Source organism: Echinops telfairi, unplaced genomic scaffold (assembly GCF_000313985.2).
Source record: "Echinops telfairi isolate 266 unplaced genomic scaffold, ASM31398v2 ScPeMD7_7457;HRSCAF=8495, whole genome shotgun sequence".
Lineage (NCBI taxonomy): Eukaryota > Metazoa > Chordata > Mammalia > Afrosoricida > Tenrecidae > Echinops > Echinops telfairi.
Genome location: NW_022111357.1, coordinates 38,576,520 through 38,593,649, shown reverse-complemented (window position 1 = coordinate 38,593,649; position 17,130 = coordinate 38,576,520). Strand labels below are relative to the sequence as shown.

General features: G+C 48.6%; 1 protein-coding gene across 1 annotated transcript in view; it reads right to left on the bottom strand.

Annotated features, from left to right (window-relative positions):
• The window catches only part of DNAJC11 (DnaJ heat shock protein family (Hsp40) member C11), a 61,036-nt gene that overhangs the window by 15,903 nt on the left and 28,003 nt on the right, over window positions 1-17,130 (bottom strand). The window contains exons 4-7 of the mRNA XM_004705194.2: window positions 13,952-14,053; window positions 3,195-3,323; window positions 2,222-2,344; window positions 1,341-1,414 (exon numbers count right to left, since the gene is read on the bottom strand). Coding sequence (XP_004705251.1) covers window positions 1,341-1,414; window positions 2,222-2,344; window positions 3,195-3,323; window positions 13,952-14,053 — 428 coding nt within the window. The remainder of the gene's footprint in view (window positions 1-1,340; window positions 1,415-2,221; window positions 2,345-3,194; window positions 3,324-13,951; window positions 14,054-17,130) is intronic.

Below are 17,130 nucleotides of genomic sequence, written 5' to 3'. Positions count from 1 at the left end.
GCTGCATTCGCTGGGACTGCAGGACTGTGGATCATTTAACGCGGCTCTTCCAGCCATAGTCTCTGTAGACTCCACCAAATGACCTTTTCCTGGGGTCTAGTCGGCGAAGATACTGATGGGATTCCGCTGTGAGGGCTTGGCAACAGAACTCGCTGTGGATGACAACATGCTGGCCATCAAATGAACCCTTGGAGAAGCAGGGGGTGGGGGAGTCTTCCCGCCGCTGAGAGCAGGAGCGGTAGTCCTCTGGACCCCGAGATCCCTGTGTAGTGAGCCTCTTGAATGCAGAAGATAGTGATGACGACTGAGGAGTGGCACAGGAACAGCAGCAGAGCAGGAGACAGAGTGGTGAACGTCCCAGGCCGCCGAGCAAGTCAAGCTGAGTGCTTTTCAGTAGGAGGCTGGCTTGTGGAGTGGGAGGCCTCTGAGAGGTGGGCTAGCAAACCCACCTGGAGGGCCTTTGGGCTGAGGGTTACTGGAGAGGGTCCTTCTGGGGACCTAACTCAGGGAGTTGGGTTTCCTGTCCTACGGCGCCTGAGCGGAGCACCCTCAGGTTGAGGCGTGGAGTGGTATGCCCCTTTGGGTATTAGCAACCCTGAAAGAACATCGTAGCATGTCCTGACTGAACAACTGTATCCTAAACATTTTCACTGGTTACTTCCACAAGAAACTCTGTAATTGTGAGCACTCTCTGTGGATTCTGGGTGGCCACTCCAATGGATTATAGAGCCTAGTTAAAAGGTAGAGAGTGGGAGGAGGAAACTGATTACAAGGATCTACATAACCACCTCCCTGGGAGATGGACAACAGAAAAGTGGGTGAAGGGAGACATCGGGCAGTGTAAGATATGATAAAATAATAATAATTTACAAATTATCAAGGGTTCATGAGGGAGGGGGCAGTGGGGAGGGAGGGAAAAAGAAAAAAGAAAAATGAGAAGCTGATGCCAGGGGCTTAAGTGGAGAGCAAATGTTTTGAGAACGATGAGGGCAACAAATGTACAAGTGAGCTTTACACAATGGACGTATGTATGGATTGTGTTAAGAGTTGCATGAGCCCCCAATAAAATGATTTTAAAAAAAGTAGAGAGTGCTATGTGAAACAGAACCAGATGACCAGCTTCCTATGAAAGCACACATCGCAACGAGGAAAGTGCTGCTCCCAGGTGAGTCTGGCCCAGGGCGGCCCAGCGCGCCAGACGCCCTTCCACCCCTACAGCCTCCCGACGCCTTGCCTGCTTGTGACCTCACAGGGCAGACACCTTCACTGAAACCATGCCCACAAACAGAATACCTGGGTTCCCGAACACAAGCCATCAAGATCCCCCATCTTGTACTTACCATCGTGGTGTGAGATTCCGGAAGAGCTTGAGACCAAACAGAGGGCCCTGAAGATCTCCGGCACCAAATTCCAACTGTTTGGGAAAAGAGAGTGTTAATGGTGTTGCCTCCTCACAGGAGGTTCACAGGCCCAGGCTCTAAGAGCAGCAGGCGAGGTGTCCAGCTTCATCCTATCCCTCGCCCACAGGGCCACCTGCTGCCACTACGCAGAGGTGGCCCCGGTTGCAGAAAGCAGCTCCTCCACAGACCACACACACTGCCCTCTCAGGGCCCAGGCCAGCTACTGTGGCCAGGCGAGCTCCTTCCCTCTGTGCATTCCCTTCTGCTCTGCTTCCCCAGCTCTGGGTCTCATAGGTGGCTCGAGATGGCTCTCCTGGGCCCGGGCTGAAGGCCGTCAGCAGTTCTGCACTCAGCCATGGAGCCTGCAGCTGGCGGGCTGCCTCATTTACCAGGCTGGGTGACTTTCAAGGCCATGCTTCAAAGTTAATTTGATACAGCTCCATTTGCTTGGCAGCACTGAATGGCCACCAGTCACTGGACCAGAGCGTCCACTGAGTGCGTGCCTGGCCTTGGGGTGGTGCAGGGAAAGGGCTCAGTCCATGGGCTTTTGCTTCAAGGAAATAAAAGATGCTGAGCTGGCTTCCTGGACGTTGGAGTCTGCAGGGAAATCTTGTGTTTCCAACCTAACCTACATTGTCTGGCAGGCCCGGAGGACGCTGCCTCAGAGATGAGGCCCGATTTTCTCTTGGGCTCATAGATGCTTGGCTGTGAGAACTGTTGCCGCCTGGTGGGCAGCTGCCCTGGGCCCACTTTGCAGGCTAGCCCCCAGTGGGTGTGTGTGCAGAAGCCACTGACACAGCCCAGGCAGACAGCACGCTTACCTCTCCCCAGCCCTTTGCAGAAGTGACCCTCCGGAGCGCGAAGTTAATGGAGCCGCCTCCATTCCCGTTTTGGGTGGAGAGGTTTCCAGAAAGGATGGCTGTGTCTGTAGCTGTCAAGGGTGCCTAGAAAGGAACGTCTGCAGATGAGCAATGTGTGTCCCATTGGCACACGCACACTCCTAACCCATGTCCCGCCGGCACACGGACTCGCCTAACCCATGGTAGTACAAGGCCCAGGTGGTGGATGCCAGGACGCCGCCACCTGGGTCAGAGTGGGCAGGCGTGCCGAGTTGCCGGAACTGCTCTACTCTCCTCTCACTTTGAGAATCTGAACTGCTCCCAAGTCCTGGTTTGGCCAACATTTGTAGGGAAACGTAAAAAGCAGAGAGATGTGTATCCAGAGGCTCTGCCAGGTGTCTCCTGTGGTGGCCCTCTGACCTGGTGAGAGAAGGGCTCCTCTCCTCTCCGGGGCTGTGGGCGTCCCCAAAGGATGGCTATGTCCCCAGGTTAGGGCTCAACATTCCAGGCGGACACACTGGGGAACAGGTATCTGAATTGACCCAGAGACCTCTTGTGACCCTCAGAAGACTGGCCTGAAACCCCCACATCTGAATAATGGGCAGAAGGAAGACATGGTGGTGACACCAGGGCTCAGGTCAGCACACAACAGCGGGCTTCAGGGGAAGCCACTTCTTAGAATGATCTGCAGGGCTCGGCGCGCCCTTCCTACACAGATCACCATGACCTTGGGCTTCTGTGTCTCCTGGACCACTGGGACTTTCTAAATTGAGACCTGCGGCCCCTGGGAGCACACCCGCCCACCCCACCCCCGACACCCCCCCCATGCTGGCAAACATTTTAGATAGCACCACTAACAAACCAGGCAGTGACTGCAGCTTTCTTTTAAGCTGCTAATTGCATCTTTTCATGAATAAAGATGAGAGGGCCCGGGAGCAGGGTGTGTGCTCTTTACCTCGATGGACTGGGAAATGTGCATTTTGTTAATTTCAATCTGTGGAAAACCGCTTCCAGAGACATCTTCATAGTCTTCCTCGTACCGATCAAACAGGTCAGTGGCATCTACTCCAACGCTGATGGTTCCCTGGGGAGAAAAGCCAGCCATCAGCCCGCGGGCGTGGCACTCCGTTTAGAAAGCCGGCAGGCTTAATGATGCAACTCATCTGACTGCATGCTCCCCGGGCTCAGGTAGGGCAGTCTGTGATGAAGCCACAAAGCATGAAAGTCACAGTGTGCGGCGAAGCTGCAGAGCACCAGGTCCAGGCTGGAAGGTCTCGTCAGACCTGGTGAGCCAGTCGTTGGTACAGGGGACTAACTCACCACCCGGGGCCGCAAGAAACTCAACAAGCACAACTGGGTTTGTAGGGAGCCAGAGGGTCCACGCCGCGGCTCTAAGAGACCCTCTCGGGTGGAGAAAGCCACCTCAACACTAGCTAATGATGTGTAGACGTCGTCCTGGAAACACGCTTACACCACGAAGCTGCCTTCCGACTCCACACAGAAAATGCCGCCAAAGAAGCGCGAGTGCAAAGGAAACCCAATTATGGACAGCAAGGGGTTACAAACTGCTCCACCTCCGACAATGGCCGCGCACATTAGGCTATGAGAAATGGAATATCCAATTCTCTGAAGAGATAGTAAGCTGAAATTCTGCTGACCAATAATGGGCACTTTACTCAGGGAATCAATGTTTATTATTTTCTGTTAGATTCTGAAGCCTTTTCAAATGGGCCCCGTAAACCAATATGTGAACACACAACCAGAAGCAAACATTTTCATTAAATTCCCTAAGGCCCATCTTGAAAAACAACTTTCCAGAAGTTTAATTTACATTGATTAAAGCACACCCACTTGAAGAGTGCAGCTCAGAGACATGACAGACACACGCTCATGAATCCACAACACTGCCATCACCCCACGAGAGGCTCGGGGCCACTGGTTCCTTCCTTTCGTTAGAAAAATTCTTCCCGTGTTTTCGGTGACAGTCCATACTGCTGTTTCGGGTCCCATCAACAGTTTACACCAGCTGTGTGTAGCCAGAGACAATGGCTACATTCTTCATAACGTGGGGACATTCTCACGTTTTCCGTCTGGTTGTTCCACTTCTATTAATCTAGTTTCCCGCCCCGCTATATGCTCACCCTTGTTTTAGTCAGAGGTGGTTTTCCCAACCCCCGTGTCAGGACAACCATCATCTGTGGATGTACTAAACATCCCTTCCGGCTTCTGCCACTTTCTTCCCTGTCTGACTTCTTGAGTGCTAACACGCAGCGCACCAGGCGCCAAATCTTGAGGGTTTGTAGTTTGGCCGAGACACACACACACACACACACACACACACACACACACACACACACACACACACACGGCATAGATAGACAGAGATGTGTCCTTCTTTTCACTGTAATCTGGGTGAAAGCAGATTCATTTTCCATTCCTCAGTCCGTACCTTCTGATTCAAGCCACTGATGACAGTTCCAAGAACGTGACAGCGCTCTCCACTCTCTCCCTGTGTCTACTGCTTCCTGTCCTCCTCCTTTCCTGTCTTCCTGCCTTCCGACCTCTGTGCCCGAGGGGGGAGGGGGCGTGCTTCATCTCCTGTGGTTGTTGACTGCATTACATTCATTTGCTTAATTTTCAGTCCCAAGGCTTTTTCGGGCACCAGAGGAAGACAGAGAGCTGCCGTGCGCTTCAGCAGCAGCAGCAGGACCCACGACGGCTCACTGTGCCAGTGTGAGCGTGTCACCTGACACGCTGAGCTGGAAATCAGCTCAGTCATTCCTAGAATCCTTTCATGAGAAACAGACTGGTTTTGCTTTCTGACATCATTACAAAAACACCTGTCAAGGCAGTTAGAGACACTGTTTTGTGTTAACCTGTGTAAGCTGTTTTGTGTTGACCCTCAAATATGAATTTGTCATGTTAAAACAACAACCAAAAATGTTTCCAGTTTCTTAAACCAAGAAGCTTGTAGAGCAGGAACAGTCTTAGGGTTAGTTGTAGTGCACACACAATGCAATAATGTATCAATTTAAGATGTGATAAGCTATTTATGAACAAAAGCTGTCCTCAAAATTTATACAAGTACTTCTGTGTACTCAGAGAGTAATAGAAACAATAAATTTCTATGATGAAATGGATGTGGTACACAAAGGAAATGCAATGTTCTAGCACATTTAAATGTTCCTATTAGAAAGATTTAAGCCTTGATAGAACTGCTGGTTAAATCCATCCCTGGGTCCTGGGAGGGTGTGCGGACCTTTACCCACACCCAGGATAGCTGCACAACACTTTGTTCACAATAGGTGGGAACCGTAACAAATGGAGCACAAAAAAACCTGGCAGCTTTTGAGATAGTTAGACTATGTCAATCACTGAAAATAAACATAACTAGACATTTTCTGAAATTTCTTTTGAAACAGGAAAACTTGAGCAAGAGCTCAAATACTGAATTCATGAGATTTAATTTTGACATTCCAAAATGGAGTTCTGAAATCTCTCAAGTTCTGCTTAAAACCCTTCAGGTGGGCCTGGCATTTTTCAATCGTTCAGATGGACGGGCTGAACAACCCCATACCACCGCAACTGGGTGACAAGGTCAGAGATGGCAAGTATAAGCAGCGTACAGAGACATTGTTGTAGACATGCTCTGGAGGCAAAAAGACTAACTATGAAAATATTTGGGCCAAATAATTTACATATTCTAATATAAAGGGGCTGAGAATCAAGAGTGTTTTCTCAGTTAAGAGTACTGTGACATACCAAGACAAATCCATGAAAACGGTTTCAATGCCAAATTTAGTACCTAAAAAAGTGAAGCTTTCTTGAAGATGGTAAAAGGGTAAAAAAAAAAACACTGAAAAAATATTCTTCAGAAAAACACAGACTGGAATAAAATGCCACTACTATTTTGCTAGTCAAATCAAATAGGAAAACACTGGCGAGACCATGTGGCCATTTGGACTCAGTGGAGGCCTCCCAGTAAATCACCCTGTTGGCACTGACAACTACCCCTCCACCACCCTTGATGCTGAACTGATCCCAAGACTTGCTTGTGCCCAACAGAATGCAGAAGGTGTGACGGCACCCACTTCCCAGGCCAGGTCATAAGACTTGCTGCTTCTGTCTGGGTCGCTTGGATGCACAAAAGTGCTTGACACAATGGATGGATGTATGGATTGTGATAAGAGTTGTACAAGCCCCCAATAAAATGATTTAATAATTTTTTTAAAAGGGAAGAACATAATCATCGTATCTCAAATGGAAAGAACTAGAGAAAAATGCAAGCCTATAGTTACAATATTGAAGGATTCTATGAGCAAAGTACTTAATGATGCAAGAAATATTAACAGATGGAGGGAATATACTGAGTCACTGCACAAAAAAATAATCATTCAATGTTCATTAATTTAAGAGGCAGCATATAATTAAGAATTGATGGTCCTGAAGGAAGGCATTGAAACTGCATTGAAGACATTAGCCAAAAACAAGGTTCCAGGAATTGTAAGATTATCAACTGAGTACAAACTGAAGCAGCACTGGAAGCACGCTTCCTGGACAACTGTCTGGGAGAGACCCACAGAGTGTCCGTTTGAGAGCAAGGCGAACCAGTGCTGTGCGCTGACTTGTAGTGAGCCTATGTGCAACAGAGTGAACGCACACTGCCTGTGCTGCACCAGCTTCACAACGGTTCTATGTTTGCCCCCACTGTGTCGCCACTGTGTCAATCCACCTTGTTGAGGGCTTTCCTTTCCCTCACAGCTCCTCTATTTTGGTCTGGTCTTTCCCGACAACATGTCCAAACCACTCTTGCCTCGAAGGAGCACTCTTGGCTGTACTTCCAAGGCAGATCTGGTCTGTTCTTTTGGCGATCCATGGTCCTTTCAGTATTCGTCACCAGCACCACCGTTCAAATGCACCAGTTCTTCTCCGGTGAAGATCGAAGACTACAGCCTTCACAGCCAGACCAATAGGCAACAGCAGGATTAGCAGAGGAAATATCAAGTTGTTAAGGGTTTCAATGTGTCCATAATCAACACCCATGGAAGCAGCATGCTTGGCAAAGTGGAGGGGCAGTGAAACAGGAAGCCCCTCGATGAGATGGATTGACACAGTGGCTGCAACAGTGGGCTCAGACATAGCAATGATTAGAAGTATGGTGCTGGTTCTGCATAGAGTTGCCGTGAGTAGGAAACGACTCAATGGCATCTAATGACAACAACAAAAATAGTTACTCACCAACATTGGTTTTTCTCCTGAAAATGCACCTTTTCAACCTCAGAACTTTTCCATCATTGTTCTGGGCCCACTGGCCCTCTTTTCTATTTCTTCCTTCAGTGTTCCAGCCCCTGGGCTGGCGGCCCCCTCCGTCTGGACTGCCCTTCCCTAGATCTTCACATGGCTAACTCTTTCATTTCCTTCTCATCTTGGTGCCAATGTCGCGTTCTCAATGAGGCTTGACCACCCTATTTAAATTCACAACCCTCTCCCCTACCTTGCTCCGTTCCCTCCCTAGGCTGCACTTAGCATCTTCTAGCAGAATGCGTGTATTTATGTTTACTGCACATTCCGTGTCTCCCCTGCTAGGACGTTAAGCTTCAGGGACGGGATGGGCATTTTCATCTCTGCAGGATGTCCACACCTAGAGCGGTACCTGGCATGCTACAGGGACTCCCATTTATGCTAGTTGATCAGATGATAAACCGTCCTTACCTTCTCCACCTCCCCATGCCACAGACTGATATGCTCAAAGTAAGTCAGGACGTCAGCTGTCTCCTCTGTCCCTTACCTGGCAGAGTTAGTCCTGTTCAAGCTCGTGTGCTACTTTAACCCTAGCGTCCCAGTGCACCGGGACCTCTAAGGATCATGACTTTGTCCTGCTGCCCCGGGCGCTGAAGGTGAAAACTTGTTCTCCCTGATATCGCTCACAAGTTGAGCAAGAAAAAGGAAGGCCTCTCCTGCACGATCAGAAGCCGCTCACCAGGCCAGAGCAGGTGCTCATCAGTCCCCTTGCGTAGCAGCAGCTGTCGAGTCAGCCACAGGAGGGCACCTTTCTGCATGATTTCTAGACTACTGTCTTTATCTGTCAAGCGCCCCCTCAAGAGTGACTATCTACTATTTGAAAATCTCACGAAAGACATGTAAAATGTGTTCCTCTGACACCTCATGAACCCAGGAGGGCTCTTGTGACGAGCAATTCCACAGGCCCTTTCTGCCTGAGGTGGCCAGGGTCTACATACTCAGAGCTGGTGGGGGACCGAGAGCCCAGTGGGCATGAAGTGGGAAGAACAGGGTTTCAAATCTTTTGAACCCCCTGTGCAGAGGTCCTTGGGCAGCACAAAAACGCTCACCAAAAGGTCAGTGGCTCAAGCTCCCCGCCTGGGCCAGGGAAGGAAGGCCTGACGTCTCTTTCTGCAACGACTCCAGCCAAAAACGCCCACGGAGCTCGGTCAGTTCTACGATGGCCACCGGGAGTCCAAACAACTCAAAAGCAACACGTTTGGTTTTTGTTATTGTCATTGTGGTTTGCTGCCATCGGTCGGTTCTGACCCATAACAACCCCATGCCCAACAGAACAATAGACTGCCTGGTCACAGCTGTTCCTGTGAGCGAGCCCACAGGTGCAGCCACTGTGTCCATCCAGCTCGCGGAGGGCCTTCCTCTTTCGCTGCCCCTCCACGTGACCAAGCACGACGTCCTTCTCCTGACAACACGTTCAAAGTTCGTGAGATGAAGTCTTCTTAGCCTGGCCTCAAAGGAGTATGGTTTTGGTTGGGGTGTCTTCTAAATGGACAGCCACCTCTCTTCCTCAAGGTCCTCCTCAACCTCACACAACAGCAATTCCCTCCCTCCTATTCACCGGACAATCCCCATCCTCTCCAATCGCAAAAGCAGACTCTTTTTACACTCCGTAAGAGGACCCTTCCTGTCACTGAGCACAACCAGTATATGGGTTCATATAGCTTTTTTCTGCACCAGTGTCAAACCGAGTCAGCTCAGGTTTATGATATCAGAATAATTTCCATGAAAACCAACTGAGTCATAACCACAGACTGATTCGATGGCAGCATTAATAAAATAACATATAAATTTGTTACACAAACTCTTTAGATATAATTGAGTAATGTACTCACAAAGCTTTATGAAAACATTGGGGGATTAAAAAGAGACCCATTTGTATAGTCATGTGCTTTGATCCATTATTTAAACATTTTCCTGATAAAGCTTAATTGTATTTTAAGCTGTCAGACTAGTGGCACTCAGAGTATAGGGCCGAAGAGAAATTGACAAACTCCATGAAACAATGATGTAACCAGGTCCCTCCACCCGCCCAAAATATCTACCCCCAGAGATGGACAATCAAGCTCCCCAGATAACCTAACCCATAATCCTCTGCTCCACCAGGGCTCGAGACAAGATCATTAAGCAGCAGTAATACAGTCAGGCCCCACTGAAGACTCTCAGAGCAGCAGCATCCTTAGACACGATTTACGGGCATTACCAAAAGAAGGCAATGAAAGTAACCAATGTGAAATGAGCATGGCCCAGAACCACCCTATTCTGTGAGCTTAGTTTCTAAAAGGCAAGAAATGTAGATGGATCATGCAAATAAAACACAGATCTTAGAGCCAGAGGTGGACTGCCAGGGTGGTTCAGTTGGACTAAGGGTGACCCACATGGCCCATGGCAACCTGAGCAGGGCATTTTCCAACTAGGAAAAACAGATGAAGGGTTTTATTCTCAGAGGGCCAAGTAAAGTATTAGAAAGAGAGGCTTTGGGGTCCAAGAATTGGAGCCCATACCATGGACTTGAATGGCAAACCCTCCTTTTTATACAGGGAGAAGATGCGCCAAGACCAGAGGAGAGTCTTAGCCAAGACTCCAGGACTGGAAAGTGGAGGGGTCAGAACCCAGTGCTCTCAATTCTAAGTGTGAGGCTCTCCCCAGTTGCATGTGTGTGTGTGGATCAGCTGGAAATACTGCTAGGTACATGTCTGTTGGCCATTCCACTTAAACCGTCTGGATGCCACAGTGATTGTATAGTACATTTCACACAAATCAAGAAGTACCGAGGCTGGCAACACAGGACAGGGTGGACGGAGCTGATGGAGGGCCATTTTCAAATCCCAATAAACAGAATCTCTCCGGAGTCAGCCAGCATGCGGCAAATGAAAGATCCTTCCATTTCAGTCAAACAAAACATCAAAACAAAAGTCACACTTTGGATTTATATATTATATAGCAGACTTAACGTTCCCTAATAGGCCGGTAACTTCAATCACTAACAACTTGCCATAGAGGATGGGGCAGGTGCCCCATTTTACATGAGAAAACTGAGACAGAGGTTACCTTGTTGGCTCTGGGTTCCACCTTTGTGGCAGTTACATAATCTCCTGTCAACTTGGGAAGGGGTGGAGTCTAGCCTGTCAATCAGGTTGCAGCTTGAGGACCTCATTTGGAGGTACAAAGGAGATAAATAGCTCACTGGCGATCAAACACACACACTATGCAAGACATTCCTGTTGACAAGCCACATGGAGCCACACGCCAGCATTGAGATGCTTCCACCACCACTGGATCTATAAGACTTTCCACCCACTGGCCTGTGATCTTCCTGCACTTGGCATCATTGCATGGCTGCGTGAGTCTAAAGAAGAATTTATGGACTAGTATTGGACATAGGGGTTAATATCAGACTTATAGACTTGATCTGGACTGGACTGAGATGTTTTCTTAATATACAATTACTCTTTGATAAAAAGTTCTCTCCCACACACGAGCATCTCTGGATTTGTTTCTCTAGTCCACCCAGACCCACACAACCTTTTGGGGCAGAGTCATTTTTTCTAACCTGGACTTGTGGCCCGTTCTTATAGCCACATCCTATTGGAAAACCCTAATCGAGCGAACTGGCATTGGTGAAAACGGAGACAAACAGCCACGAAAATTTCAAGTGGAGGTACCACCAATGCCACACAGCCTGCCAATCCCCAACTAGCTGTGGTCCTTCGTGGGGGTTGAGGTGACCGGAAAGTGTAGTCGTCCAAAGTGTCCTGATGTGAACAGCCTTGCTATCAAGCAAAATGTATTGGAAAGTAGATTGCTGAAGATGTAGTTAGGTTAAAATTTAGCACCAAATCATTTGATCTCCCTTAGGATCCATGTAAACCTGTTCTGGTTTTGAATATTTTCTGTTTTCTTTTTGATTGAGGTTTTTATCTTACTTTGCTATTGTTGTTAGTTTGTGTGTGTGTGTGTGTGTGTGTGTGCATATATGTAATGTTTTCCTGTATAGGAAATCTAGCATAGATAAATTTATAGAGGCGGTAATTAGATTCAGGTTCCTTGGGGGTATGGCAGGAGAGGTTGGAGGTAAATGGGGAGCTAATAATGAGGACACGAATGAAGAAAATGTTCTAAAACTATTTGGTGATTGGTGATGACTGTACAACTCTTGTTGATGTGATGGCACTATTGAATTGTATGATATGTGAATTATATGCCATGAAACTGTTGGGGGAAACAAACAAACCCAACAGTGCCCGTCTTCTTGTGGTCTTCTTAAAGATCACCCCTTCCTTCTCAGGATGAGAACGTTGTATGTCTTCTCGCTCATTTTGACAAGCCAAACAACACTGGGAAATGGAATAAAAGTCCCGGCTCAAAACCTCCCCCCAGAATCCTGCACAGCCAACATCTGGTTATCACTCAATATTTCTGGTAAAAAAAAAGTTTTATTTATTTGGAAGCAGTTTATGGAAATAGCAAACTATTGGAAATTTCCAAAAACTTGTATGACTGTATGAAATGATCTCACAGCTGTGCTCTCTCATCTCCCAGAAACATGGCCCCGAGACACATTTTGCAGAACTCCAATGAGCTGTAGCCTCGCCCCCAGATGGCCGGTTTCATCTCAGGCCAGAGGCTCAGGACTGCAGCGAGGCTCTCGTTCCTCTTCAGTGCCTTGAACAGAGCAAAGTGCTGGCCAGAACAGCGCCAAGAGCAAAGGCGCAGCCTGTTCCTGCTTGCCAGGCTCCGGGCCCTGCCTGCCCCTCCACCTGCCAGTGCTGACCTTTCAGACCAGACCGCCTCCCACGGCCCTGGCCCTGAGCACTGGGTGGGGGGAGGAGAGGCCCGAGAAGGGGCCCACTAGCACAGATGAGTGCTCGGGGACTGCCAACTCTTCCAATGATCTCAAACTCCGGAACTCGCGCATCCAATGCTTCAATTCCCACCCCGGCTCCCCGGAAGTCATCACAGACTGGAGGGAGGGAGGGAGGGAACCGGGAAGGGAAGGGAACCTGAGCCTTGGCACACATTCTTTGAAATGCAAGTTTCCAACAGAAGGGAGAGCTGTGCCCATGTGGTAGCTGGTTCTGGCTCCCAGTCAGTGCACTTGCACAGAGTGGAACTGTGCCAGGGGATTCCAAGGCTGTGACCTTTGGGAAGGTGATTGCCAGGCCTTGCTTCTGTGGCACCACTGGGTGGATCTTGTGCCACCCCAGGGACTCCCTTAATGCTGTAGGCGTCTTCAGGGTGTGTGTGTGTGTGAGAATCTATTTCTAGAATGTACGTGATCAGAAGTTCAGTTCACAGGTTTCCCCAGTTACAAGCTAGCATGGTTTTCTTTGGAAGGCTTAAAGGAAAGCACTGGGGTCCGTGTGGCTTTGTGGGCTTCATGGTTCCTCACGGCGCTGTGGCGTTGACACAGATTATGGGAACCCTTGAGAAGAGGCTGACAGGAGGGTGGGGTAAGAGGCGAGGGGAAACTCCCAGTTTATCATGACAGTGCCAGGCTGCCTGCCAGGCTGTCCTGGTCACTTTGATAGGGCTTGGATGCGAAATCTTATTAGACACACTCGGCCATGTTCATTTAGCCACTCGCTATCTCAAGCTGGCCTCTCCAATTGGCCAAGCTATCCTAGTTGCACCGGGCCAGGGCACACACTCAGAAGCACCTCTCTAGTAGAGGGAGGCAGAGGCACTACACAGCATGTAATGCATTGAAATGTAACTCTCCGACCCACCAGGGTCACCAGGTTAAATGACTCAGCTCCACCAAGGACCTGAGGGGGTTCAAGGACCTCACAGCTACTGTAACAGCCAGCGCGTGGAGTCCTGGGGCCACAAATGCAGAGGGCCCTCCTTAATGCGGTTTGAAAACCCCCTCACTGCCACTGAGTTGCTTCTGATTCACAATGACCCCAGAGGACAGTGAACTGCCCCCGTGGGTTTCCGAGATGGTAATTCTTTACAGGAGTAGAAAGCCCCATCCACAGTCCAACGTGCAAGCACTGTGCCACCAGAGTGCCTTTGCCAAGTCCTAACCCCTCCGAGTCATCTGGCTCTCTATAGGACGCACACGAACTTCTGGGGCCTGGCTGCTGCTGTGCGGCCATCCTCTCCCCCTGACACGGTCCTTTCTCGGACTTCCACATGCAGAAGGGGAGGAAAATCCTGGGGTTGGCTCTGTCGTCCTTCCCTCCCGTCCCAATGCTCTTTGCTGGGGCAGCAGCCGCGGCTTTGCTGACAGCCACCAGGGAGCTGCTTTCTAGAAAGAATATCACTCTGAGACAAAATCAGCAAAAGTGGGTTCCAGCTCGTTCTGCATGTTATTACTTTCAAAAGTCACCAGCACCCAATTATTTCAGACCTGCCCTCTGGTAGCCAAGCCTCCCATGACACCCTCATTAGAGCCGGCCCCGGGGGTACCTTGGGATTGGTTCGCTGCTGCAGTCTCCTTTCTTCCCTCTCTCTCTGCAGCCGCTCGAACTCCTCTCTGATTTCCGCTGGGGTTCGCCTCCTTTCCACGACCTACGGCCAGAACCAAGGGGAGAAGATAGTGAAGGACCCACAAGGGAACCAAACCATACAAGGAGCAGCCAGAATTGATTTTGGTCTGTACACGCTGCCCCCGGGGCCTGCTACTCCTCTCCGCCACGCCAGTCAGGGACACCACTGGGACAGCAGGGGGTGCCCCATCCCACAGTCCCTCATTCGTGCAATACAGTTTAAGTCAGCATAGCAGAGCGATTACTAAAAAGAGGGAGCTGGCTATTTCTGAGGGCATTTAAAAATAAAAGATGGCAAGATCGTCCAAGAACAGATGCAAAGTCTGACTTGGTGTGAAAGGGATTGTTTTGTGGTCTCCCGAAACAGTCTTGGCTGTATGTCCTGGACGTGACAAGCTCCTCCTTAAAAATCACACCCATAGCACGTGAAACTATGGCCACCACTTTCACATCCTCTAAGTTACCAACACCAGGGGCTGGACAAGGGCTAACGAAGCGCAGCTTTGGAAGTTTCCATCCTCTTCTCCCTGTGAGCCTCTTCACTCTTCACGGGAAACAAAAAGAAAGGGGTTCCAGGGCCCTGCAGGCCAGCAATGATGCCATCGAAGCTCGAGTGTAAACACTGTAATGCTGCACCCCGATTTTGTAAATCTGTGACGATGTGACTGAGTGAACGACGGTCAGTCAACGGTGGCCTAAGTGGCACGTTCCTGAGGTCAAGGCAAGTCTGGCTGTTAGGCTTTGGGGTTGGGTGGGAAGCTCTTCCTAGCCTGAATGAAGGTTTCATAACTGAACACTTTATTCAGCAGGATGCTGCTTTTAAAGACGGAGATGCAATAGGTTTGATTAGCTATCACCTTAACCAATGACACATATAGACCAGTGAATGTCATATGGATTTTTTTCTTTCTATAATCAGATTTCTATGATTCCAGGAACTAAAATTCTAGACTCCAGCCTTGCAGGAAATCCAGGAGGCAGGGAGGCACTGGGCTCCACCGAGGCTAGAGGCACAAGATTTGTGTTCAAGGACTGGAGCTGTTTAACCTTTGCAGAGTGATTTATAGCTGCAAATGACTTTCTCTCTGACACATGGTGACGAGCTGAAGAGGCAGATCTTCCAAAAGGTGGCAGGCCATTCCATTTCTGGCCATATTTTACACAAGTTTTTGCAAAGAGCTGGCATATCATCAGGGCCCACAGCACAGACCAAGTGGCTGCCCCCTCCAGAGCAGTGAAGACACAGCCGGGCAGGGCATCGTACACTTTGCTCCCACAGGCCCCCTACATCTTTTATTATTTATACCCTTCTTTCAACAGAGCACATTAGCATGGGGAATGGAATAAAATGAAGCCAGCTGTAACTTGCTTTTTTCCCATCTCAGCAACCCCCAGGCACAAGCATCCAGGAAGGCGGCAGTGAAAACTGCACAACTGGTAGACAAAAGAGTCTTCAGGTTCCCTGGGAACGGAGAACCACACGGGACCCGTGAATTTATACACTTGCATTGTTCACCTTCACTGCCCCACCGCTGGGTCTACCTAGCCCTAGGCCAGCTGGGAAGACTTTCTGTGCAGACAGCAGTGCTGGGGGCTCTCTAAGGGGAAACCTGGCTCTCTAGCCTTGCCGTGGGCTCAGACTTCCCGAGATACCCTAAGCAAATCACGGTGCCTCTCTAAGTTCCAGTGGCTTCTGGCTCCTAAAGGAGAAGGGTAAAGGAGAAGATGGCCAAGGTGCCACCTGGCTCTTAAATTCTATGATTCCAGCAAATCAACTTCTTATTCTGGAAGGTTTAGATGCCTTCATTAAAACTTTTCTAAAGTTGTCAAGACAGGACAAGAAGTTCTTGGATAACGGTTATTCAGTTTCTCTTAATACTGATATCTTATGCAACAGCCACGAATACCGGTCAAGCTAAGAAGCCAAAGTTTCTTAGCTACTTTAGTTCTTCGTACATGATGATCAACCAAGCTCGGGCTTTTGGGATTTCATGAGTTCTTGCTAACATTTGTCTTTTTAATCTAGGGTTCAAATGGGGATACTACAATGTATTTAACTGTCATGTCTGCTTATTCAATTGTCATGTCCTCTGATCTGTGACAATTTCTCAGTCTTTCCTGATTTTCATAACCTTGACCCTGGTCTAGCTAACTAAGAAGAAGGGCTTGGTGATCTACTTCGGACACAGTCACTGAAAACCCTTGACTCAAAACATCTGGTTTACGGGTTTTTTCTTAAACCATTCCTGTACATCATAAGACTGATGTTGGAGAGATAGGGAAGGTGAAACTGGTCAAGTAAAGCACTCTAGAGCAAAGCTAATGTGTGGCTGACCTGGCCACAGGAGGCATCCCTATGTGTAATCTAGAATCTGAACGTGATGTTTGCAGGTGATGTAGATGACGTGGCTTCCATTCCACTCACCACCCACTGACAGATCCCCAGCTCAAGGTGGGAAACTGGCCATTTTGAATAAGATGCCAATTTCATATTTAGTGTGAGTGTTCTCACAAACCCTGCTGAGCTACTGAGAGAGTGAAACTGTCTGTTTAATAAAGTTGGGAATTGTTACATCTCATTCCTGGAATCCTGCCAGAAAAATACAAAGTCTCCTTGAAGGTCACAAAAATGCATCAAAGGATTAGAAACTGTGCCAATGCCTTAACCAATCTAAAGAAGCTCAACTTTCACCCCTTGCCTCTAGCAATCAGATGGAAGCTAAGGGCACTTCCAGGCCAGGGAGTGACAATCTCGTGGAGAGTAACAATCTTGTGCTTTGAGATCCTTGGATTCAGGTATCTCAGACACTTGGAGGCATTAACAGTGGTGTCATAAGGGGGGCTGTGTGAACTGCATAGGGTGACAATGTTAGGAGTGACACCAACATGACTACCTATAACAAATTTTATGGATGGCAACAAATGTGCTCGACACAATGGCTATATATATATGGATTGTGATAATAGTTGTACGATCCCCCAATAAAATGATTAAATAAATAAAAATTAAAAAAAAAATTCTGTAATGTTTTAAGGAGAAATTTATTAATTTTTAATATAAACACCCCTGTAGTTAGTGAGGGCAGCAGAAGTCATTGT